At 40.6% G+C, this 25,799-nt stretch overlaps 1 protein-coding gene across 2 annotated transcripts in view; it reads left to right on the plus strand.

The window, feature by feature from the left end:
• C7 (complement C7) overlaps nt 1–24,688 on the plus strand; it is a 52,099-nt gene extending 27,411 nt beyond the window's left edge. The window contains exons 11-18 of one of the 2 annotated variants that reach the window (XM_061189221.1): nt 2,276–2,504; nt 5,054–5,225; nt 8,297–8,384; nt 10,564–10,696; nt 14,894–15,085; nt 19,028–19,118; nt 21,810–21,964; nt 23,464–24,688. In XM_061189221.1, coding sequence (XP_061045204.1) covers nt 2,276–2,504; nt 5,054–5,225; nt 8,297–8,384; nt 10,564–10,696; nt 14,894–15,085; nt 19,028–19,118; nt 21,810–21,964; nt 23,464–23,645 — 1,242 coding nt within the window. In that variant the 3' untranslated portion in view covers nt 23,646–24,688. Of the gene's footprint in view, nt 1–2,275; nt 2,505–5,053; nt 5,226–8,296; nt 8,385–10,563; nt 10,697–14,893; nt 15,086–19,027; nt 19,119–21,809; nt 21,995–23,463 lie in introns of both variants that reach the window. The other variant, XM_061189220.1, reaches the window with a different exon arrangement.
• Nucleotides 24,689–25,799: the final 1,111 nt, after the last annotated feature.

The following is a 25,799-nucleotide window of genomic DNA, read 5'->3' on the forward strand; positions in this document are numbered from 1 at the left end:
CCAGAAAGCAGTCATGTTTATTTGCACTGGGAAAATGAGATTAAATTAAGGTGGTTAAACAGAGAAGGCTGTAATTAGCGTTTTCTGTATCCCAGTTATGTTTTGTATAGTAAAATGAATGCATACATAATAGGAAACAAGTTTCATTATCTTGTATGTCCATATTTCAGTTGTAAAGGTTAAATGTCTTGTAAATCCCAAGAGAAATTAATGCTAAAATTTGCATTTCAAGCTTTTGACCTAAATTTGATTATGTTTTCCTTGGTCCCTGATTCAGAGGAGTTATAGATTCTTGCAAGAGGAAGGCATTTAGTGGCTTGTCTAGTGTTACGTTTGTCAGATCACCTTTCTTCCTGTGGCCATGGCTTGTAGGCTCCTGGTCATGCAAATTAGTTCTAAAAAGATAGAATCAATTTGGCTGGCAGAATTTTAGGATGTTTTATTGGCACAGTCAGTTCTTTTATAACACGACATATGTGTTCCTAAAAATAAGAGAGCTAGGCAAAATTACACAATAAAGACCACAGGGCTTATGGGAAAAAAGGTGTTAGGAAAACAACACTCAAAAACTTTTGTGACACTCATTAAAAAAAAAAAGAGAGGCACCAATAAAAGCAGTAGCAGTTTTATACATGTTAAATTGTTAAGAAATGCACGAACTACAATAAAGGTGGCACATTACCTAGAAGAGGATCTGAAGCTTGCTGGGTGATGGGAGGGTTACAGATTGTGAATTATTGTGAAGTGGTAGAAGGAGCGCTATCAGAAATGACAGACAGTCATAACACCATTTGTGGTTGGTGTGGTTTATTATACAGGTGGTGAACTAGATGGGTGTTTGAGATGTGCGCTTGTGTGAGTGTTTTGTGTATTCTTATGCAGCGTGGTTCAGTTGTGTGCAGTTTTCTGTGTTCACCCCATGTTTCTTATGGACAAAATTGTACATAAGAAAACACAAAATTTGTGATATGCTCATTTTATTTTTTAATATCTCAATCTCAATGGAACAAATTCACATTTTCAAAACACATGTTATAGCAGAAGTGATTCTATGATCTATTCCCTGCCACAGGAGTCAGGCAGTGTCCCAGGTCCAACCTGACTTTTGAGATTAAGAAACTTGGACACATTTATAAACTCAAAAATTACGAGTGCTCCTCAGGTACCCTCCTAACACCATACTGAGCCCAGTTGCCTCCCAATAACAGTGACAGTGGGAGGGGGAGTTTTTCCTGCGAAGTCTTACCTTAAAGTGTCATTCATTAATATTCAAAATGACCTATTTTCATTGTCAGTATCGCGTACAAATCTTTAAAAATCCTAAATTGTTGTTTAGGGTAAAAAACAGACATTCTTTTCCATTCTCAGCTATGTGCTTTCCCACATAAGACTGTGACTGTCGTAGCTATGCTAACTTATTAGCTGGACAGGAAAGGGACAGAGAAAGAAGAGACATTTTACAGGTAGATAACCATGCAATGCTGTTCAGTTCAGAAGAGGTCGGGCAGAGATGGAGGGCAATGTGACCCTCTGAGCTAATCTCCGTACTCGCAGTGGTGCTCTAGCCAGCTCACTCAGACTCTCTCAAGAGCCAATGGTGCAGACCTCTTCCCAGCTCCGTGCTCAGTGACATCATGGTGGTAGCCTGAAACTGGCCATGGTGAGAGTAGTTACACTGCAGAAATCGGCAAAGGCTACAAATGAGAGCCTTTTTGTTCCTGGGAGAGCAGATTGTTAGAGCTTAGCCAATCCATCTCCGGTCTTGAAGTTGCTCTTCATCAGAACTATCCAGCACAGAACGATAATGCTTACCTGTTTTAAATTTCTTCAGGGAGAGAGAATCATAGTCTCCATTAGAGAGATATGTTAAGTATCTCAGAGTCAGGATATTTAATCTCAAATTTAATTGCATTTGCTTCTTTACTGTAATTTAAGTGCATTTCCTTTTCTTCTATCCTCTGCAGAGGTGGAAATTTGTTGTCTTCCAAATAATCTTTCAGTAACTAGAAAATGAACATCCTGTTGGTTTTTAAAAATTTTATGTATGCACACAAAATACAAAAAATATTCCCTCCCTATCTGTTTCTAATTTTCCCTAGGTTTGTCCTGTAAAGGTAGTGAATTGCTTTCTCTTTTTATTTGAACAAGAAATAGTTGGAATTAAGATAAGAGTGGCTTTTGATTTTGTTTTAGTGGAGATTGAGCCAAAATCCTGAAAGGAAAATATTCTCGCCCAAAACCCTGATTACTGACCGTGATGTCTTTATCTGTGTAGCTGACACCTTTGTATGAGCTGGTAAAGGAAGTACCCTGTGCCTCTGTGAAAAGGCTATACCTGAAACGGGCCATTGAGGAATATCTGGATGAATTTGACCCCTGTCATTGCCGGCCTTGTCAAAATGGTGGCATGGCCACTGTTAAGGGGACCCAGTGTCAGTGCCATTGCAAACCATACACGTTTGGTGTGGCGTGTGAACAAGGAGCCCTCGTAGGGGATCAAGCAGGTCAGTGTGCTGCATTCTCTCAAGTTATGCCGGACACAATGAAAAGGGAATTATCCTTTCCCTCTGGCCTCTGAGATTGTGCTTCTTCGTGTATGGAGAAGGGGAAGTCTCATAGGGCTTTGAATTTGTCTCTCCCTCCCTATTCCACCTCCGGGTTGTAGCTACTGAGGTCGGGCCCTTTGCTATCTCTCTATTTTCCCATCTGAACTAACAGAACTGCCTTCTATTCTCCACTCTCCATTAGAACAGATTTATGCCTGAAACACCTCCATCCTTCCATAGTCATCTCAGTAAGGTTTTGTCATAACTTAGGTCTACAGAGCTTGTGTCTGCACTGACTAACCTTTCTGGTGGCAAGCTCTTGGAAACACCTCTATTTCTATTTTGTGTTATGTCCCACCAATCAATCATTCACAAATATTTGTTGAACATTGGCTGTGTGCTCAACAGTGCATTTGGTGTTTTAAGTATTTAGTATGTGAAGTTCACTTTATGAGTAGGCAAAGCATGAGATGATTTGTGTATATTTATTTTTATATTTATTTGTGTGTCTCTCTCCTCTAGAAAGCTTACTTCTTAAATTCAGAACTGTTTGATTCCTTTCTTTATTCCTACAGCCTGATATAGTGCTTGATTCATAAAGTCACTTAATAAAATGTTTGATCAATGAATAAGTACATGACTAAACCACGGTTGCTTATAGACAAGCATCAAGGAAGCATCCTTGCCTCCAAATGTCTCCCCAAGTGGCCTGTCCTGGTAAACTAAAATGCCACCACTGTGATTCATTCCTTTGAGGCTTAGATTTACAGCTATTTGATAAAATGGAAGCTCCCCCTGCTGGTGAGGAATGGAGGAGCAATCATAATACATCAAGCTCTTATTACCTACTATTAACATACTCAGGGGACTATATTATTAACACAATTTCTAATTGTGGAAGAAAGGGTAAGGAAGATCATGGGAAAAATTATACAAATTATTTTAGTTTTTTTGTGTGTGATACTGAGGACTGGCTGTGGAGGGAGTGGAGGGAAGAGGGATGTAGGTCACACAGTAGAAATAGCTAAGGAGCAGTAAACACACCCATCTATTATCAGAAGTCATGCTTTGGGAGAATGGTTCCTGAGATCAGTTTCTAACTAGGAAAGCAAAGCTCTTAGAATATGTTTCAAATTCTCTCTTACCTCCTCCAAGGAATATGATGGGAAAAATACTAAAAACTGTGAGCCATGAACCAGCCCTGAGGTAGAAGGTGGCCAGAGTGAGTTGAGGAGGTGCCTGTAGATTGGAGAAGGATGCTGACAGGAGGTAGAAGCATTTTTCCTACTTACATATCTCCTCATTTTGTACAGCACCAGCCCTGGGGTTGCCAGCCTGGAGTACCCAATAGACCAGGGGTCCCCAACCCCCGGGCCACGGACCGGTACTGGTCCATGGCCTGTTAGGAACCGGGCTGCACAGCAGGAGGTGAGCGGCAGGCGAGGGAGCAAAGCTTCATCTGTATTTACAGCCGCTCCCCATCGCTCTCATTACCACCTGAGCTCCACCTCCTGTCAGATCAGCAGCGGCATTAGATTCTCATAGGAGCACAAACCGTACTGTGAATTGTGCATGTGAGGGATCTAGGCTGTGTGCTCCTTATGAGCATCTAATGCCTGATGATCTGAGGTGGAGCTGAGGTGGTGACGCTAGCACTGGGGTGTGGCTGCAAATACAGATTATCATTAGCAGAGAGGTTCGACTGCACAGAGACCATAATAAATCAATTGCTTGCAGACTCATATCAAAACCCTATCAGTGAGTGTCAAGTGAAAACAAGCTCAGGGCTCCCACTGACTCTGCATTATGGTGAGTTGTATAATTATTTCATTATATATTACAATGTAATAATAATAGAAATAAAGTGCACAATAAATGTAATGCGCTTGAATCATCCCAAAACCGTCCCCTCCTCCCCAGTCCGTGGAAACATTGTCTTCCATGAAACTGGTCCCTGGTGGCAAAAAGGTTGGGGACCGCTGCAATAGACTATGCTCTTCTCATGCCCAATCACTGCTTTAACATTAGGAACTTATTTGCCTTACTAAGAGACTGTGGGGTGATAAAAAGAGCCTGGACTCAGCCATAAGACCAGGTTACAGTCTGGATGTGGCTCTTGTCCACCAGTACAGCATTGCGCATATCATTTAACCACTTTGTCTTGGATTCCACACCTATCAAATGAGAATGTTAACAGACCTCTTGGCCACCTGCATTCGTTCTTGTGAGAAGTAAATGAATGATAAAATGCATGTGAAAGTGCTTTGAAACCGTTGTAAAATAATAAACAAATTTAAGATAGTATTGCAAGAAGTTCGTTAATGCAGCCTTAATACGGACAATCCTAGTCAGCGTGCAGAGACAGTCTGGCCATTGTGAACAGAGTGAAGGTAATAAACCCCAGATCGTCCCCTCCCCCAATAACCACGTAGTAGGAAACTTAGCTTACTGAGCTCTGAAATCTTCCTCTCCAAGTACTCTCTGAACAACGTCTCTCTTATTTACAGGAGGGGTTGATGGAGGGTGGAGCTGCTGGTCCTCTTGGGGCCCCTGTGTTCAAGGGAAGAAAACAAGGAGCCGAGAATGCAATAACCCACCTCCCAGTGAGGGTGGGAAATCCTGCATTGGAGAAACGTCAGAAACCAGACAATGCGAAGACGAGGAGTTGGAGCATTTGCGGTAATAGAGACCAGACCTCCTGGCAATTATGTGAAACTCAGTGCCCTCTGCAGTAAGCACGGAATACACGATTGCTGCTATTGAAAGATTTAAACCTTAAATGGTGATTTTTATCAGGGAATGCTTTGCTCTTAGCATTGGGGTCAGATGAAGGAGAGAGGCATATTGTGGCCAATTTGCACTTGTGTGCTTCAAGTTTTCCTGACGCAGGTGTTACAAAAGGCTGGGGAACTGGAAGGCAGTCTGGCTCAGTGCATGCGAGCAGCAGCTTTGGCATCAGGCAGATCTGCCACCTACTTGCTCTGTGAACTTGGGCAAGTTAGGATAAAAATAGTAGATACAATGCTAATAGGATATTGCCTGAGGTTAAGAATATAAAGTGATTTGTACTGTGCCTGGCATATAGTAGGCATTCACTAATAGTTGCATTATTTTTCAGATATACCACTCCCTCTTATTTATTTACTTTGGACTAAGCATGAAGCATACATTTGAGACGGCTAACATCTTCACTGATTAGCCCAGGTGTCTGATACCAACTTCCTGTTTGCCAGGATCTTGCAAAAGCTATCTTCAAAAATGCTTCGTTGCTGGACTTCCCTGGTGGTCCAGTGGTTGAGAATCCACCTTGCAATGAAGAGGATGAGGGTTCGATCCCTGGTCGGCAACTAAGATCCCACATGCCACAGGGCAACTGAGACCCGACGCAGCCAAAAATCAATCAATCAATCAATATTAAAAAAAAAATGCTTCGTTGCTGAATCATACCCCTGGGTTAGAGTTCTTTATGCCACACCCCACTCTTTAATACTGTCCTTATTAACCTTTTCTGATCAGGGATTGGCAAAAAATCTAGAAAGATAATTTGAAGGTCATGTGAGTTGAGGAAAAGTGTAAGATGCTTGGGTATCTGGTATTAGCATAGGGAGGTGAGATGCCTTATTCCTTATTCCTTGGGTGCTTTGTAATCCAACAGTAACCAATATCTCTTGGCTGAGGAAGCTGGCAAACGTATGAGATTCTGGTAGGAGGGACCAGAGAAGCTCATCAAGATTAGGAGCCCGACCACCCGGAGACAAGGGATGGCAAGCCCTGCACACACCCTGATCTTGTCAGAAACCCCACCCTTGGACTGTTGTTATAAACCCCTCATCAAATCCTCTGGGGTGGGGACACATAGTTTTTCAAGGCAGGAGCCCGCTGTGTCCCCCTTTGCCTGGCAAAGTAATAAAGCTATCCTTTTCTACTTCACCCAAAACTCTGTCTCCGAGATTTGATTCGGCATTGGTGTACAGAGAGGCCGAGATTTCGGCATCATAATCATGATAACAATGACATCTATCATTAAACAATGATTTTCAGCAGTGCCTCTGAGGTCACTCTATACCAGTATTATCTCCACTCCAGAAACACGAAATCTGAGGGGAAGCCTTACAAATAGCCTGTGAATGTCGCCTCCTTCTGAGCTGAGTTCCTTATATTCTTGCCACACACTGAGGAAACTCAGAGATGTGAAGTATTAAGCATAATTTTCCTTTTTTTGTACTAAGGAGGAAGAGGATATTTCCTCTCCTCTGAGCACCAAGAAGAGTGAGAATTCTCTCAGTGCTTCCCTTAGGATGCCCCTGTCCATCCAGCTTTATGTCTACAGGCAGAGGAAATATGCCCACGGAGGGAGAGGTCTCCTCAGAGACCCTCATCTTCCCAGAGATCTGTGCCCTTGAAGGCAACATTCTTCTCCTACCAGAATCTCATATGTTCGCCAGCTTCCTCAGCCAAGAGATATTGGTTATTGTTGGATTATGAGGCACCCAAGACCCAGGAATAAGGCATCTCACCTCCCTATGCTAATACCAGACACCCAAGCATCTTACACATTTCCTCAACTCACGTGACCTTCAAATTATCTTTCTAGAATTTTTGCCAATCCCTGATCAGGAAAGGTTAATAAGGACAGTATTAAAGAGTGGGGTGTGGCATAAAGAACTCTAACCCAGGGGTACGATTCAGCAATGAAACATTTTTAAAAAAAATTTTAAAACATTTATTTTTAAGTTTTACTTATTTAATTTACCCTTGTTGCACCAGGTCTTAGTTGCAGCATGCAGGATCTAGCTCCCTGACCAGAGATCGAACCCAAATCCCCTGCATTGGAGGGTGAATTCTTAACCACTGTACCACCAGGGAAGTCCCTCTGGTCCCTTTAATCTTGCCTCAGGTGGTTTCGTGGCTGCTCCTCCCTTGATTAGCAACTGTTCAAATCTGCCCTTTGGAACTCAGGGAAGGTCATGGAGGCTGGAGTCTTGCCTACAAGAAATGGGGAACAAAAAAAGGCCTCTGTGCCTTGGAGCCCCACAGGGCCCTGCTCGGTTTCAATTACTGTGAGCTCCCCTAGAGATTGCCTTGTGGGAGGTAGAAATAGCATGATTTTAGGAGCTTAACTAACTAGACATGAATCCAGCCCTGGTATTTTTTACTCTATAACCTTGGACAAGTTATTCAAACTTCCTGAGCCTTTCTCCACATATCTCATGGGGTTACTGTGAGTGTGAATTGAGCTGAGGCACATTTGTCGAACATCTGCCAAGGTGCCTAAGCACATAGTAAGCACTCAGTCAAAAATAGTTATGATTTTGTGTTACCTCTCTCGCAGGATCACGAACTTGAATTACCTTATTTTCAATACAGAATTGATTTTGTGTTAAAGGTATTTAAGAACCAAAGAGCAGGAGAAAAAGTGGGTGTGAGACAGGTGACCTCTAGGAATCCCATAAAGCATATGTGTTGTCCAATGGCCTTATTTCTTTTTCTTTTCTTTGTTTGTTTTCCATACTACTGATCTGGTAGTTATCTTTTGGAAGCTTGAGTTGATATTTGTGTTTTCTATCATGGGATGTGATCAGACATTTTATTCTGAGAATGACAAAAACATCACATCACATCACAGTGTCCACTACTTACTTGATGGAGTCCCTTCAGATGCAAATGAAAAATTCACTGTGCTGTAAAATATTTGTTAAACTGTGGAAAATCCATCATGTTAATTATGTTTTGTTTCCTTTTCCTTTCAGATTGCTTGAACCACATTGTTTTCCTTTGTCTTTGGTTCCAACAGAATTCTGTCCATCACCTCCTGCCTTGAAAGACGGATATGTTCAAGTTGGTTATAAAAGATACTTTTTTCCTTTACATACACTGTTCGTTCCAAGTTCTAGCTCTCTACTGATGTCATAATCTATTTCCTCCTTCCATGATGAAACAGTGCTAAAAACATTTTATGTGTTTAGCAGTGAGGGTTTTAGTTTGTGAGTTTTCTTCTTTGGCCCAAGGTGGTTAGAATTCTTCAGGAGGTAATATATCTCCTGAGGTAAAGGAAATCAATATCGCCACGCAATGAATTAGAAATGTAATCATGCCAAGAGGGTTGCTAAACATTTCCATTCTGAACACGAAAGTAGGAATCTATAAGCAAGTTTTTCAGCATAGAGAACTTACCCTGTTCTTTTCACTGCAAGGAGTCTTTTTAAATTTTTCATAAATACAAGGGTTGGGGTAAAGCATTAGGTTTATTCCAGGGGCCAGTAAGACATTTAGCCAGTGTCTGGTGAGATATGGGTCATTGTATTATACTTTGAGCAATTTTCTTGTTCAGGAAGGAACACAAGTCATCTGCCATTTGTCATTCTGGGAAATTAATATGGCTTTGGGGCCATATTAATTCGTGTGCTCTTCTCACTCCTTCTTATGATGAGGCTTTACCTCCAAACACCAGGAAGTATCTCTTCATGGTACATAGGAGCTATTGTTCATCAGGATTTTCTCAATCCCACCGGCCTTGGTTTCTCCGTGAAGAATTTGTCTCTCAAATGCCAGGCCCTTGAACATATACTCACTGAGTGTTTGCTGAAATTTCCCCAAATGTAGGTACTGTTAGGAGATGTGTGTGTGTGTGTATGGAGAGAGAGAGAAAGTGAACCTAGAATCTCTAACACTCATATTGTCCCACCACAATCCATGAAGTTCCTGAAGGAAACATGCTTATAGAATGAGGCCAGGCAGACTCATATACTTCAGCAAACCACGAAGCTGCTGTCTTCAACTGTAGTGCACGTGGTGTCCTGTAAGGAGCTGGGGGTTCCAAACACTGTCCCGTGGACTGGCTACATCATAGGCACCCAGGAAACTTAACAATAGATTGCTGCTTGCCCTTTGTTCTCCATTGTTTTTGTTTTTTTTTCTCATTTTGTAAGTTTAGTGTAGAGCCTGAGAGTTTTTTTTTTTTTTTTTTAATTGTTACTAATGGTTTTGACAGAGACGGCCAGGTTTAGACACTGTTGAGTTAGACTTTCTCATATAGAAGTCCCTTCTGCAAGGCACAGGAAAGCCTAGGGGCTAGAACCAAGGCAGATCAAATATCTTTCCTCATTTTCTTCAAATCACAATGCCAATCTGGGTCCTCTTTTTCCTACCAACTCTCATGATGGAGCCAGACTGGGCCAGGAGCAAGACTGTCTGTGAGAAGAAGGCGCCACTGAATTTTGTTCTATTGCCTACAGCAGAGCTGGTCCAGCTCCACGCCCTCTCCCAGGCCAGTTTTCTTCCCCATCTTCTTGAGTAGCCGAGAACTAGATGGATAAGGAAAGGAACCAAGACAGACATCAAACAAGAATGATGACTCCCTCAAGGCTCAGACTTCAGATTCTTCCTTGCTTCACAGTGAAATCTCACCTCCTGGCATTATAGGCTAATGGCATGTCCTTGAATCTACTCAGCCTCAGCATCACTTCCCTTACAGGATGGGGCTGGGGAGGGTAGTGGGTGAAGATCAACATCATGCTTCCCCTGAAAGTCATCAGTGGGAACCTCACACTTTCGTGAACACGTTGATAGGACATTTGAACATTTCTGCCTGTTCATAATGACATTTATTGGGCAGTATTGCCAATGGACAGCCCATAACACCTCACTAAGAAGAGTTGACTGACAAGGACATTTCCAAAATCCGATACTTTCCCGAAAGTGTAATAGAAGTTACTTGAGCAGTGTCCACTAAAGTAATTTTAGTAAAATGTTTAGTACAATGCGTGGTTTTGGGGAGCTGTCAATAAATTATAGTACAGTGGCAGTAATAGCTTTATTTCAATTAATGGTGGTACCAGTGTTGTTGGCTAGGACTCTACAGGAAAAAACAATTTTACAGACAATTTTCAAAATGAGTTATTTGAATGTAGGCTGCCTGATTTATAGGCTGATTTACAGGCTGAATATATCTAAAGAAACATTTTGTTAATGCAAAAGAGATATATTCTTCCTTTCTCAATCTTTTATTTCTGTTTAGGATGAAGGTGCCATGTTTCCTGTTGGGAAAAACATAGTGTATACTTGCCATGAAGGATACTCTCTTGTTGGAGACCCTGTTGCCAGATGTGGAGAAAATTTACAGTGGCTTGTTGGGAAAATGCATTGTCAGAGTGAGTGGTCTTGATTATAGTATATAATTTAAGATGAAAGAATAGTGTGGAAAGGAATAAATCAGGATAAATAACAGCTTACCATATGCCCATGTCTTGATCTCCTTTTCCTGAAAGGCTTATATGATCCTGTCCAAATTTCAGGAATATCTTGTAAAACCCCTCAGCTTTCTCTAGTTGCTAGTGCTCCTGTTAGGTGAAGCACATTTTATTGCAATTTTAAAGTTTCTGGTGCAAATTAGAATAGGTCAGGGAGCTCAGTTCTGGTTAAGACCATCAGGACATTCTTTAGAGTTTAATTACCAGGGATTTACCACAATCGACTTCCTTAAATGCTTTTGATCCTATTTTGTTTAGATGTAGGCATCTGAGTAAGTGCTTCTGCATGTTGTATCACCCTAACGCTATTTTCTGGTTTCTATCTCAGCTGTACTACAATATAAGATTCTTCAGCAGAGGGATAGACAGAGCTACAGGGATGTATTTGTCCTATATCAGTTGGTCTAGGCTATGTGAGGAAAGTCCTAGTGCACACAGGTACATTTTATTCTCTTGAGTACATACATATTAGTAAAAGTTCTGAGTTGTCAGGTATACATACATTTAGAGTTGGTAGATGCTACCAGTCTTCCAAGTGGTTGTACCAATTTACATTCCGGACAGAATCTGAGACATCAAGATTGCTCTGTATCCTCACCTACACTTGATATTGTCTATCTTAAATTTTTTTTTTTAGCTATACTGGTGAGTGTGTAGCAATATCTTATTTTTTAATTTGTATTTTTAAATTTGTATTTCTTCTGATGACTAATGATGTTAAGCCTGTTTTCATATATTTATTGGGTATTTGGATACTTTTTTTGGTGAAGTGGCTGTCTAATCTTTTGGGCATTTTTTCTGTTGGTTTGTTAGTCTTTTTCTTACTGATTTGTAAGGTCTCCTCTTGTTCTCTTTGTTTCTGTCTGTCTTTCTGTCTCTCTGCCCTAGAGTCCTTGGGAAGAAATAAACTATCAATATTGCTGAAATAGAATATAAATATTCCCTAGCTAAGAGTATTAAAGCCAAAATTTAGCTCTTTTAAAAGATTAATAAGATACTTCTGCTTGAAGAGCTTCTTTTTCTTTATTGTGTATCTACTGGTGAAAAGTTGTCCCAGTATTTGTTCATCTAAAACGTTTTTATTTTATCTTTACTTTTGAAGGATAGTTTTACTGGATAAGGAATTCTAAGTTAGCAGTTATTTTCTTTAAACCCTTTAAAGATTTTATTACATTGCCTTCTGACTTCATTGTTTTTTAGTGAGAAGTCAACTTTCAAGTTTATTGTTTCTCCTTTGGAAATCATATTTTTTTGGTCTGGCTGCTTTTAAGATTTTTTTTTTTTCTTTTCCAGAAGCAAGTCTACTCTGATGTGCCTAGGTGTGATTTTCTTTGTCTTTGTCCTGGTTGATCTTCAAAGCACTCTTGAACCTATGCTTTAATGTCTTTTGTCAGTTTTAGAAAATTCTTCACCTTTGTCCTCAAATATTGCTCTGTCTCATTCTTGCTCACGTCTCCTCATGAGACACAAATTATACATTTTTTAGAATGTATATACATATACATACGCGTGTGTGTGTGTGTGTGTGTGTGTGTATATATATATATATATATATATATATATATATATATATATCTTTGTTTTGTTTTGTTTTTTTTTGCCTTGCCCTGTGTCTTGCAGGATCTTAGTTCCCCAACCAGGGATCGAACCCAGGCCCAAGACAGTGAAAGTGCCGAGTCCTAACCACTGGATCGCCAGGGAATTCCCTACATTTTTTTGTTTTACATCAATTTTTCTCTCTCTGTTTCATTTTAAATATTTTCTATTGATCTATATTCCAGTTTATTAATTCTCTGTACAGTTGTGACAATCTGTTTTCAAGAACTCTACTGAGTTCTTAATTTCATTTTCCAATTCTAGATATTCCATTTGTCTACTTTTCTATACTTTCTAATTCTCTGTTGATATTCTCCATCTTCTAATTTCATTTTTCCAACATATTAATCATAGTTATTTCATGGTCCATGTCTGTTAACCCCATCCTCTGGATCTGCTGTAGATGTTTCTATTGTATTTTTGAATGTTAGATTAGTTTTGGTTGAATGCCAGATTTATATGTAAAAAAAATACATATGGATGATGTTATCTTCCTCTAGAAAAGATTTAGGTTTGTTTCTGGCAAGAACAAGGCTTGTTTATGTCTGGTTTACCTTTATCTTAGGTTGTATCCATTAAGGGATCATAAGGGAAAGTATGGGTTTTCTACTGAGGCTCCTCCTTTGTAACAGGACTGGACTCTAATTTTTGGTCTCCTAGCCCTGTGAGACTGCTAAAAACTCTATGCAGCTATTCAGCCTCTGAGCTGCAGCTTTCTCCTTAGTTTAGCAGCCCTTCAGCACATTAAAAAAAAAATGTTTTTTTTCAAATTTACAAATAACCTCAAGGGCAAAAGCATTACCAAACGTTGTAATCACTACTTTAGACTTCCCTTTTTCTAGAGTCTTGGGCCTTCAAATTTCCACTGCTCTGATTGTTGTCTGATGCTCTCCGAAATACTTTTTCTTTTAACTTTGTACAGCCTTTCTATATGTCTTAGTGGGAGCATTAGTGTGAAACCAGCAAATGTGTCATGGCCAGAAATAAACAAATCTGATGCTAAATTATTAGCTTTTTGAAGGCAGATTATGTGACTAGTGTTTTGTGTCCCTAGTAGCACACAACATATTTGGCAAAATATAAACACTCAATAAATGCTGATTTTGAATGAATGAATGGATTTTCTGATTAAAATGGTGCAAAAATAAAGCAGTACTTTGTAGAATATTGTCCAAAGTCCACTAGAGAGATTGGCAAGATTTTTTTTTTTAATATACTTTTTTTTTAAAATTTATTAATTTATTAATTTATTTTTGGCTGTGTTGGGTCTTCGTTTCTGTGCGAGGGCTTTCTCTAGTTGCGCGAACGGGGGCCACTCTTCATCGCGGTGCGCGGGCCTCTCACTATCGCGGCCTCTCTTGTTGCAGAGCATAGGCTCCAGACGCGCAGGCTCAGTAGTTGTGGCTCACGGGCCCAGTTGCTCCGCGGCATGTGGGATCTTCCCAGACCAGGGCTCGAACTCGTGTCCCCTGCCTTGGCAGGCAGATTCTCAACCACTGCGCCACCAGGGAAGCCCAAGATTTTTTTTTTTTTTTTTTTTTTTTTAATCATGAATTCTGACTCGCTTTCCATGACTATGCATGTTTCTCATTTTTCTCCTTGTTGTTTTTTCAAGTAGAAGATTTGAGCTAATGAATGTAATGGAATAAGAAAAGATAGAACTGGGAAACCAAAAATGATTTAACACTTTTATGGTTGCAAGGTTAAAGGTGGTTCTTTAAAGATTTCAGATAGCAAAATATCTAATTGGGTACATGCTAATGATATGCAAATGAACACAACTCTTGGGAAAATTCTAGTGGGACTTCACCAGACAAGAAGTAGCAGCTGGGGCTTCCTTGGTGGCGCAGTGGTTGAGAATCTGCCTGCCAATGCAGGGCACACGGGTTCGAGCCCTGGTCTGGGAAGATCCCACATGCCGCAGAGCAACTAGGCCCGTGAGCCACAGCTACTGAGCCTGCGCGTCTGGAGCCTGTGCTCCGCAACAAGAGAGGCCGCAATAGTGAGAGGCCCGCGCACCGCGATGAAGAGTGGCCCCCACTTGCCGCAACTGGAGAAAGCCCTCGCACAGAAACGAAGACCCAACACAGCCAAAAATAAATAAATAATTAATTAAAAACTTAAAAAAACAAAACAAAACAAAACACAGGCTTTAAAAAAAAAAAAAAAAAAAGAAGTAGCAGCTGTAAAAAGTCTGGTTTTAACAGCAGGCTGGACTTCAGGACTCCAAAAAGCTTATTCATTTTAAGTTGTCACATGGCTTTGAGGGCAGGGGTGAGAGAGTGGGAACTGTTTTGGCCTTCAGTCATTCATGTCATTAACATGCCAGGCATGTTGGGATATGTCTTTCAGGGCATCCTAAGAGTGAACTCACCTCTTCCTCCTTGTCCTCTAATTAGAAAAAGCAGAACAAGTGTATCAGCACCATTCAAGGCTGTCACCTTTTTTTTAAAAGATGGTTTAGGAAAGCAGTGACCCTTGTATTCTCTCTTTTCTCTTTAGAAATTGCCTGCGTTCTACCTGCACTGATGGATGGCATACAGAGTCATCCCCACAAACCTTTCTACACCGTTGGTGAGAAGGTGACCTTTTCCTGTTCAGGTGGCAGGTCCTTAGAAAGTCCTTCGACATTTCTCTGCGGATCCAGCCTTAAGTGGAGCCCTGAGATGAAGAACGTCCAGTGTGTGCAGAAAGGTGAGTGGCTCTTGGGTCTGTCCAAGGACACGTACGCTCAGGGAATGAGAGTCCTTGCGGCAGTGTCTCAAGGCACTGAACCTCCATAACGGAGTCATCCCCTCCATCCCTGCCCTGCTGCAAGAAGGAGGTCAGTTCATAGAGTGGGTAACAGACTTTTTTGCACATGGCACAGATAGACTCACAGAATTCAAGGAAAGGCAAGAATAGCCCTGGTGATTCTGAAATTTTAACTTAAATCCTTCATATCAAAGATTAGCTTTATATTTGTTAAGGTGCCAAGAAAATAAAGAATTTCTAAAAGCTGATTTCTGGTTTCCTCCTGATTTTTAAAAATGTACTTTTATGAAGTACAGAGTTGAGATCATAATTTATATAAAATTCTGTATGTTTCATTTTTGGGCTCTTAGAGTTTATTAGTGCTATTGAAATTGAAAATTTAAAAGCACTTACATATAACCCTGCAAAGCAGAGTTATTGAAGGAAAAGTATTGTGGTTTGTGAAGTTGTTCTTATTGGTAGAAATCCAAATATCCAGCATTTTGAACACATGGCGAATTAAAATAGTTTTTAAAAAAAATGTTTATTGGAGTATAGTTGATTTACAATGTTGTGTTAGTTTTGGGTATACAGCAAAGTGAATCAGTTATACATATACATATATCCACTCTTTTTTGGATTACTTTCCCATATAAGCCATTACAGAGTATTAAGTAGAGTTCCTGGTGCTGTACAGTAGGTCCTTATTAGTTACCTATTTTATATATAGTAGTGTGTATATGTCAATCCCAATCTCCCAATTTATCTCTCTCACCCCTTTCCCCCTGATAACCATAAGTTTGTTTTCTACATCTGTGACTCTATTTCTGTTTTGTAAATAAGTCCATTGGTATAAAATGGTCTTTTAAGAAGCTACGGCAGGAAGAGATTTAGAAAGCCAAACTATTTCTTTTAGAGATACTTAAAATGGGATAGATTTGTTTTCAAAATAACCTCCTCTTTCTTCTTTGTTTACATTTTTTTTAAGAAATGGAAAATATTATGTTCGTAACAATTAAAAACAAGAAAGAAGAAAATCACACTTGCATTCTATTTTATATGATATTCTTATTTCTTGAGTAAATAATTTTTAATTCAATGCTGAAATTTGGCTTCTATGGTGAAGATGAAGTAGTTGATTCCGTGAGTAGTAATATTAGGTGAATTCGATCTTCACAATTGAAAAGAGAGCAGGCTGTGTGACTGATGGAGCAGTCTGTGACTGATTGTGTTAAATAGATCACAGAGGACAGAATGCGAGGGCTGCGTGTCCAGTGGAATGGCTGCCCTGCCTGTTCTCACATGCTCTGTAGCTGTCAGAGCAGAGACAGCTGCTTTGTTTTCTATATGCACTGAAGTATAACTATGAGTTTATTTGGGATAAAGTAATGGACCTGTACCAATAATGCTAAAATTAAGGAGAACAATGTACAGTTGATGAGGTTGCTCTTTTCTTCCAAATGAGATTATATACTTTATATACTTGTTTTTTTCTGAAATGTCTTTTTCAGTCACTTTATAACACATTTGGTATGAATTTTCTCCCACTCAGCAGCAAATCCTATTAAGGTTTTAATTAAGGATGTTTTTCAGACCCGTGTGTTTTTCGGAAGACTTAGATAACAATAATAACTACCCTTAAAATAAGCCTAAAACAAACCAAAACTTCCAGGTTTGTCAGCCTCCAGAGTTTTAAAATACCTGATGTAAAAGTATTTAGTCTTTTTTATATTGTGGTAAAATATACACAACATACAATTTACCATTTTAACCATTTAAAAATATGCAATTCAGTAGCATTAAGTACATTCCCATTATTGTTCAACCATCACTGTCATCCGTCTCCAGAGCTTTTCCATCTTCCCAAACTGAAACTCTGTATCCGTTAAACACTAGCCTGTTATTTATCCACACCCGCATCAGTACTTAGTCTTGATGTGAAGATATTTGATTTTAAAATAGTAAACGTACATACTGTAGGTGGGTGCTAAGAGTGTGTTTACTTGGTTAGTCAAGCCATGAAGATAACAAAGCTATATTCTTTTTAAATGCAAAAGTCTTTGGTCTAGGTAATTCTACAAGCGATTTTCCGCAAAGAAGTTATAATAACTTTTAGAAAATATTTAAAATCTGAGATTCTATCCTTATGAACGGTTAGTAAATAAACTGCTAATAATAATGCAGAACTAATGTACATGGCTTAATCACTGAACTTCAGTTTTGGTCCATTTAGATCAGACTTTCCCAACCCCAGCACTACTGGAATTTGGGGCCTGATAATTCTTTGTTGTGGGAGCCTGTCCTGTGCCTTATCAGATGTTTGGCAGAATCCCTGGTCTCTGCTCACTAGATGCCAGTAGTGTCTCACAGGGGTGACAACCAAAAATGTCTGTTGACATTGCCAAATGTCCCCTGGGGAGCAAACATTTGCCCCTGGTTGAGAAGCATTGATCTAGATAATACCATTAAAATATTTTATTTTGGAATTACTTAGGATTTCAGAAAGTTTGCAAGTATAGTTTCCATATACCCTTTACCCATCTTCCCATAATATTAACACCTTACATACCTTGACACAATTTAGTTGGTCAAAACTAAGACATTAATATTAAATAGTACCATACTATTGACTACCCTACAGACTCTATTCATACATCACCAGTTTTTCCACCGATATCCTTTTCATGGTCTAGGATCCAATTCAGGATACTACGTTGCATTTAAGATAATACCATTTCAAACTGGGCGATTGGGATTGACATGTATACACTGATGTGTATAAAATTGATGACTAATAAGAACCTGCTGTATAAAAAAAAAAAGATAATACCATTTCAAAGAAAATGTTTAAAGAATAAGTACTTGCTAGAGACCTTGCTGGACACGGCAGGCATACTTCACCTTGCTACCATTTTTACAAGTTTATGCCTTCCTTGTTCATGAGATTTTCCTGTTATGTCTAAAGCTCTTATGTTTTCTGAAGTAAGGAAGTATTCCATAGTTTGTGCACCCATAAAAACACATCCTTCAGACAAATGACCTTTATAGATATATCCAGCAGGTAGCTAGTTTTATGATGCAAAAGTATATGCCACTGAATTCCATTGTAATGAAGCTGGCAGGAGGTGGAAATTGCAGGGTGGTGTAGACTGTTCACGTTGTAGGCAGGCGTAGCCTAGGCCATGGCAAATTATGCTCTTGTAAGTTGGACCAAAGTGTTTTCCTGTCAAAACTGGAATGATGATTGGCTTTCTATCAGTTTGTAGGAAACATAAAATAAAGGAAAGGATTTTATTAATGTAAGTACCTCCAGACATTTAGTCACTGTTGAGGGGAGACCACTTGGACATTTACATGTAAGAGGTTATTATAGTTGTTCTTGAGATACTGAGAGTTCTTCTTGTATAGGTCAAGTGATGGTATGCTTTCTGTCTCATTATAGGCACAGTGGGCAAAATGCGTCCACATAACAAACAGTTTTTAAACCCCCATGTACTTGATGAAAGGGGGCCTACTCTATGGGCCTTCAATTCAGACAAACATGGACTTCAATCCTGGCTTGGCCAATTTGTTAACTAGCATGAATTTCCTAACTTTTCTGACTCCTAGTTTCCTCATCTCTTAAACGGGCATTCATTAAGGGGATTAAATATCACAATGTATAAAAAGGGCAGGGCCAAGAGTAAATGCTCAGGAAATGGTGGCTATTATGACCAATGAGATTGGGTGGTCCTAGGAACGCTCTAGCTCTTGTAAAATGCTTTATAGCTTTATTTTTTACTGTACAAACTTGTTGCAGTTGAGACTATTACAGAGCCTGGTTCAACAATTAAAATAATACCTTGTTTGCTATAAAGAAGCTTTTCACCTAATGATCGCCTCTCCATTATCGTTTTCTTTTAGATGCCCCTTTGGCACCGGAAGTGCCTGAATGTCAGCGCTGGGAGAAACTGCAGAATTCAAGATGTGTTTGTAAAATGCCTTATGAATGTGGGTAAGCTCTGTCTTCTTCTCTGTTTTATTTTATTTAAAATAGATGGGATGATTTCTTAATGCCATTTGAAGCAACATGGATGGACCTAGAGATTGTCATACTAACTGAAGTAAGTCAGACAGAGAAAGACAAATATCGTATGATATCACTTATATGCGGAATCTAAAAAAAAAAATTGGTACAAATGAACTTATTTACAAAATAGAAACAGACTCACGGACTTAGAGAACGAACTTATAGTTACCGGGGGGAAGGGTGCAGAGGAAGGATAGTTAGGGAGTTTGGGATTGACATGTACACACTGCTGTATTTAAAATAGGTAACCAACACGGACCTTCTGTATAGCACAGGGAACTCTGCTCAGTATTATATAACAACCTAAATGGGAAAAGAATTTGAAAAAGAATAGATACGTGTATAATGTATAACTGAATCAGTTTGCTGTACACCTGAAACTAACACATTTTTAATAAACTATACTCCAATATAAAATAAAAAGTTAAAAAATAATAATTAAATTAAAAAAATATATGGGATGATTTCTTAGATGCTAGTCTCTGTTAGCTCAAAGGTGTTACTTACCATGGGTTAAGGGTCTTTGCATTTCAATCCAGTCCATTTGCTGCTTGTTATTTGCCTGGGTCACCAGGGCTGACCATTGGTGGCATTAGGCAGTGTTCTAATCTGGCTGGTGAGAAAGGCTGAAGGACTGCTTGAGATTGCTTGTTCTCTACATAAAATGGGGCAAAATGACAAAACCGTCACCTGAGGATTTAGAGCTTGAGGAGATTAGGGCTGAAATTCCCATGAGACATAAACTCTTAAAGATACCAAGAGAAACAAAAGCAGCTGCTTTACTGATTCTTGAAATATGTTTATTTCTTAGATTTGCATTCTAAGAACACCACCGCACTTGAAATCACTCCATTGTAGAAAGATACCTGAAGTAATTACTGGATGTTGGATACAGATGGCATGATTAAATTGGGACAAGAGGAGGTTTACTGGTGGTACTATTTACAGAAATGTGGGCAGAGTAAAGAAAACTGCAAGCCACAGGGCAGTACTCCTGCGATGGTAGCAGTTCGGGTTTATAGTATCTCCATGCCCAAGCCAGACGGTGTGAGAGAGGAGCACTTAGGAAAACCTGTTGACAGAGGGCTAGATGAGGAGTTGAGTCCCTCATTTGGGGACCTCAGAGATCCCCAGCAGTGAGCCAGGGGAATAAAACCCCCCATTGTACCCTCTTCTCTCCCTCCAGTCTCTTGCCAGACTCCCCCATTGATCAAACACCCCTGAAGCTAGAGGACAAGGAAGTCTATTGATGTGGTCCATACGTGTCAGCCTCCCAGGCAGGGTGGAGAAGAGTGGAGGGTGAATCTGGAGAGGCAAATGAAAGATATCCAGTCCCCAGGGCTTACTGGCCATCTTTAAGGTTAAGAATCAAAACACAAATTATTAGCCAATTACTTGGCTTTCAATTAGTATGGTCACCAAAACACATCTCCTTGAACACCTACATTGGGTAATGATGACTATGGTGGTATCTTATAAGAAGTAACTTCTCATGTGAAGGAGAGCATAAAACTGAATAGCATAAATGGAAATGGTCAGCCCAGAATCTTCTGACTGTGCTGTTATTCTCTATTAATCATTGTTTACTTTGACTCACTTTCATCCTCTTTCCAACTTCTCTGATTCATTGAGTTTATCTGCAGCCTGTTTATAAATACGGTAAGAGTTTTTTTTTTTTTTTTTTTTTTTTTTTTCGGTAAGAGTTTTAACATCAGATACTGATAACAAGATAGATGGCCTTGTAAGTTCTCTGCCCTTTAAACAGTTCTGAGTACTTCTATTTAAAGTTTAAATAAACAGATAAAAAAGAGATACTAGGATTTGTTTCTGTTATGTAAATGTCCAAATAAATTTAACTCTTGGTCAGAGAAGTAAACATTAGAGCTAAATATATAAGTAAATATAGATTCTGTTTACTATTCAAAAATGCCTTGTTGTCTAGGGTTTCACTACAGTAATTGTTTCCTTACCCATCAGCATTCAGAAATGTGGTTGTTTTTATTAGTGATATTTCAAATAGTTGGCACTATTTTAACACCAATGCATACGAGAAAAAGTAACCCATATTATGGAGATATTTCTAAACGTAGGTACTCTAAAAATAGCACTGAAAAATAGAGTTCATTTTCCCGTGAGGATTCAGTCATCAGCTGTGGATAATGCTATAATATGGACCTGAACTCTCAGGGCTGCTGGCCTGGGAGGAGGTACTTTCTTCTGCAGTCAGTGGTCCCATTTGACTACCATTCCTCTGAGTGTTTTGATCTTTGCTAATTTTCTGTCTCCTTCTTTGTCGTCAATCTACCAGCTGTGGCTAGCAGACGTTGCCTTCTCTTCTAATTTGCTGTATCTGGTCTGTTCTAGATGAAACTACATTGACACTAGATATCTAAGCTTGTAAAACTTGTGAGGAAATAAAGAGCAAAATATGTTCATTTTGAAGATTGGAGGGGGTTGGGCCCTAGTAATGAGGGGCATTTGCATTTCTGTTCCATCTTTTTGCTGTAGGTGACAACATCTGAGGCACTGAACCCAGAGCCTCACCCTTCACTTCTCATTCTCAGCTTTGAAGAAAGAAAATCTTGTAAATAAAGTAATTTAAAAAATTTGTTTCAGATCCTCCTTGGATGTATGTGCTCGAGATGAGAGAAGCAAAAGGATACTGCCTCTGACAGTTTGCAAGATACATGTTCTCCAATGTCAGGGTAGAAATTACACTGTTGCTGGTAGGGAGACCTGTACTCTACCTGCCTCAGCTGAGAAAGCTTGCGGTGCGTGTCCACTATGGGGAAAATGTGATGGTAAGGGGCATTTCATATTTGTAACTATAAAAATGCTAAAGTAATAGGAGTGAAGTTTTCAAACATGTAGCTTTCTAGTTTAGCAGCAGATCAAAGCACATCCCTGAGGGTGTCAAAGACTCCGACTGGTCTGAGCATGAACTATCCTCCACCACTGCCTTCCCCGGGGAGGGGGTGGAGCAAGAACTCTCCCTGACGGTCTGAATGTCCTCCCAAACATCACGTTCCACCTGCATGATTTTTGCTCTGTCCTTGTATTATCCATACTATGTACCCATTGAAAAAGAAACAGACTCCCATAAAAATAACAATTTTTAAAAGAAGAAACTTTTTTATATCACATCTTTAATAGGAAATGTCCCTTGCCTTAAATATTAGGTAACCATGAAAATACATACAATGAAACAAAACAAGGTAGGAGATTCTAGCCAGATGCTGCTCAAAGCTTGGAGGATGATGCTTCCTTGTGATAAAGGGTGTTTAGCAAGTGTCAGGGGCGTGTTGAAAGCACACCAGTGCCAAGCTGACACTTTCTCCTAGAAGCAATCAGAAGGATGTGAAGAGAATAGGAAAGGAAATTCTCAAGCTGTGATTCCATACTTGCTGGTGCCGTGTCCAGGGAGCACTTAACAGTGATCTTGACAATGAGCACCGGCCAGCCTTCCTCCGCGGGGGGAAGAGTTGGGTCGCCAGAGCCAAGTCACCGTCCTCAGTTTCCCCATCTGTCAGTTTGGGAGCCGGACTGTGCGATCTTGATCTGTAAGGTCTCTGCTAGCTCCTCAGGCCCTCCTTTTCCTGGCCGGTACCCGCTGGGTACCTTTCCCCTCACTCCCGTCCCATTTGCAGCAGAGACGATGACACATATAGCCGCGTCTGGGTCACTTTCGGCTTGGCAGTAACCACAGTGGTCTGGCAGACCTGGTTACCCTCCTTCTGGGGACGCCTGGCTGGTGCGTTCCAGCCTCGCACCTTCAGCGCACACACTGCTTTCCTCCCCGGCTCGTTTCTGATGGGTCTTTACGGGACATGAGGCCTTTTGCATCCCATGCCCTCTCTCTCTCAAAGCAAGTTAATCCTTCTTTTGTCTCCCTCTGTTTGAGCCTCGCCGCCCGGCTCTTTGCTGAGGTCTCTGCATTTGGTCTGGGCGTTGAGGGATCCCACCGGGGGTTTGGGCCCCCCCTGTGCAGCACATGGAGGAGAGAACCGCTCCGCGGGGGTCCCATCGATAGGAAGACTGGCAGCAGCCTCAAAACCTGCTTATTCTGTCGGAGTGGAGCAAAATGCCTCCCTTGCCCAATCCTGCGGCTTTTCCTGGGGGTCCGGGAGAGGGGAGGGTAGTTGATTGCATCACGCGAGGCAGGAGCGTCTATAGCTCTCCAATCACCAAACATTACGACTTTGGACGTGATGCGCCTTGTCTTCCCCGCGTCCACCATGGGCCACCAAGCCTCTCTCGCTTCTTTTTCCAGCCCAGAGCAGCAAATGTGTCTGCAGAGCCGCCTCGGAGTGCGAGGAAACAGGGTTCAGCGTCTGCGTGGAGGCGAATGGCAGGGAGCGGACGATGACAGAGTGTGAGGCCGGCGTCCTGAGATGCCGAGGACAGAGCATCTCCGTCACCAGCATCCGGCCCTGCGCCGCCGAAGCCCCGTAGCTCCCGGCGCCGGTGGGCCTGCTCGCGATCCTGCAGCCGCGTGGCCGAGTTAGAACCTCTGCACGCCCGGCCCTGTAGACAGCTTCTCAGCACGCGGGCCCATTCTTTCTCCTTCCACTCCGTGTACACTTCTCGCAATCCCCAGGCCCTGCATAATTACACAACCCTTTGTTCTCCCAAACCTGAATCCAGATCCTCTTTTTCTTCTCTTTTTAAATGTCAGTCAGGCTGAAGGCTATTGATGAACCTTTGAAGGAGCTGTTATGTTCTTGGAAAAATTGCTGACTTCTCTGGACCTTGACTTTTTTTTAATCTGAAAATTAGAGGGTTGGACTAGAGAAATCTGAATGCTCTATGATTCTTTTAAGTATGATTAAAAGAACCGACAAGAACACACTCTACAAATTGATTACAAAAACAGAAAGATTAGAGAGGCTGGCTTCGCTCAGTGAAACCGAGTACAAAGGGGACCTTGAATGGAAAAAGGCAGATACAATTATTCCATCCCAGGCACCACACCTAGAGATCCCTAATCTTGTCAGGAGGTTGAATCACTGCTATCAGAGTGGAATCCATCAGTTATGGTCACAGGGGCACCTTCTACTTTCTTGTCTGAGAACAAGTATTTACAATTGAGGCTTCTCTCTGGAGCTTTTCTTGTGTTTTCCAGACACAAGACCTGCAATCTGTCCCCCTCCTCCCCTTTCCTTTTGCAGGAAGCATCATTCGTGCCTGAGCCGTTGAGTGATTGTGTATTTGGGAGAACAGCGCTCTCTAATGTGGACACACACCTAGACTTTTCAGGGGGCTCTACAGGTAGATCCATGTGAGGCATTAGCCTTCTATTTAGTCCCTGTTCATCTTTCATCAAAACAAAATAACAGCTGTAGGTGATGAAATGAGTGGGCTTCAATGGAATTTAAAATACGCTTTTATATACAAATAATATCTCTGTATTTTTCTGATACATTTCAATGAAACTTTAGTTTAAATGACAATGATTAAAAAACTCATTAAAGAGACTATACTTTGGAATTTTAAAATCTGTGTTATGTTTAATTTTAAAGACTTCACATGAAGGATGGCTAATGTGCTCTTTTTTATATTTTTAAAATTTTCAAACTACTTTATTGAGGTATGATTGAGATGTAAAGATCTGTACATGACTTTGGGGATAAGTATACATCTGTGAAACCATCACCACCATCCAGACCATAAACGTATCCAACATCTCCCAAAGTTTCCTCCCACCCTCATTATTATTATTATTATGGTAAGAACACTTAACGTAAGATCTTCCCTGTTAGAAAATTTTAAGTGTACATTATAGCATTGATAGCTACAGGCACTGTGCTATACAGTAGATCGCTAGAACTCATTTATCTTGCATAACTGAAACTTGATATCTTTTGACCATCATCTCCCCATTTTCCCCTGCCCCTAGCCCCTGGCAACCACCATTCTACTCTCTGCTCCATGAGTTTGACTGTTTTAGATACCTCCTAAAAGTGAGATTATACAGAATTTATCTTTTTGTATTTGGCTTATTTCATTCAGCATCATGTCCTCCAGGTCTATCCAAGGGATGAGTGAATAGTTGGTGGAGAAGGAGGGGACCAGTGAATGATGTTGCAGAGAGTTGCTGTCTTGAAATACGAAATTTCATGCCTTTTTACGTTTTCCAAACACCCTTATACTTGACTTTTCCTCTAGTTGGACAGAGACCTTCACAATTGTCTATGCGCAAATTAGGATCGTGGCAGCAGGGCTGCAAGAAGAAAGTAACTTTCAACATTAAGACTTCAAACACGTTTTGAAACTTCCAAAATAAGTTCTTGAACATCTGAAGAGAAGGCTTTGAGGAAAGCTGGGAGGACTGTTTATGCCATGAAAATTGACTGCAATGAGAGCAGGGGGAGTGTGAGAATGTCCCCATCTGCCCTTCCCTCTGCCTCAGACCAGGTGAGGGACACCTGGGCTGGGCTGGGATCTCGCCTTGGAAGAGAAGGTAGAAAGTGCTGAAGTTAAAGTCATCTGGACCTAGCAGGGGACAGAGGGAGAGGAGGGAATCAGCTGGTGCATTGACCAGTTTCAGGGAGCTACATGGGAGCCCAGTCACATCCTACTGGCCATCACTCAACATTTTCAGTGGAC

Source organism: Eubalaena glacialis, chromosome 4 (assembly GCF_028564815.1).
Source record: "Eubalaena glacialis isolate mEubGla1 chromosome 4, mEubGla1.1.hap2.+ XY, whole genome shotgun sequence".
Taxonomy (NCBI): domain Eukaryota; kingdom Metazoa; phylum Chordata; class Mammalia; order Artiodactyla; family Balaenidae; genus Eubalaena; species Eubalaena glacialis.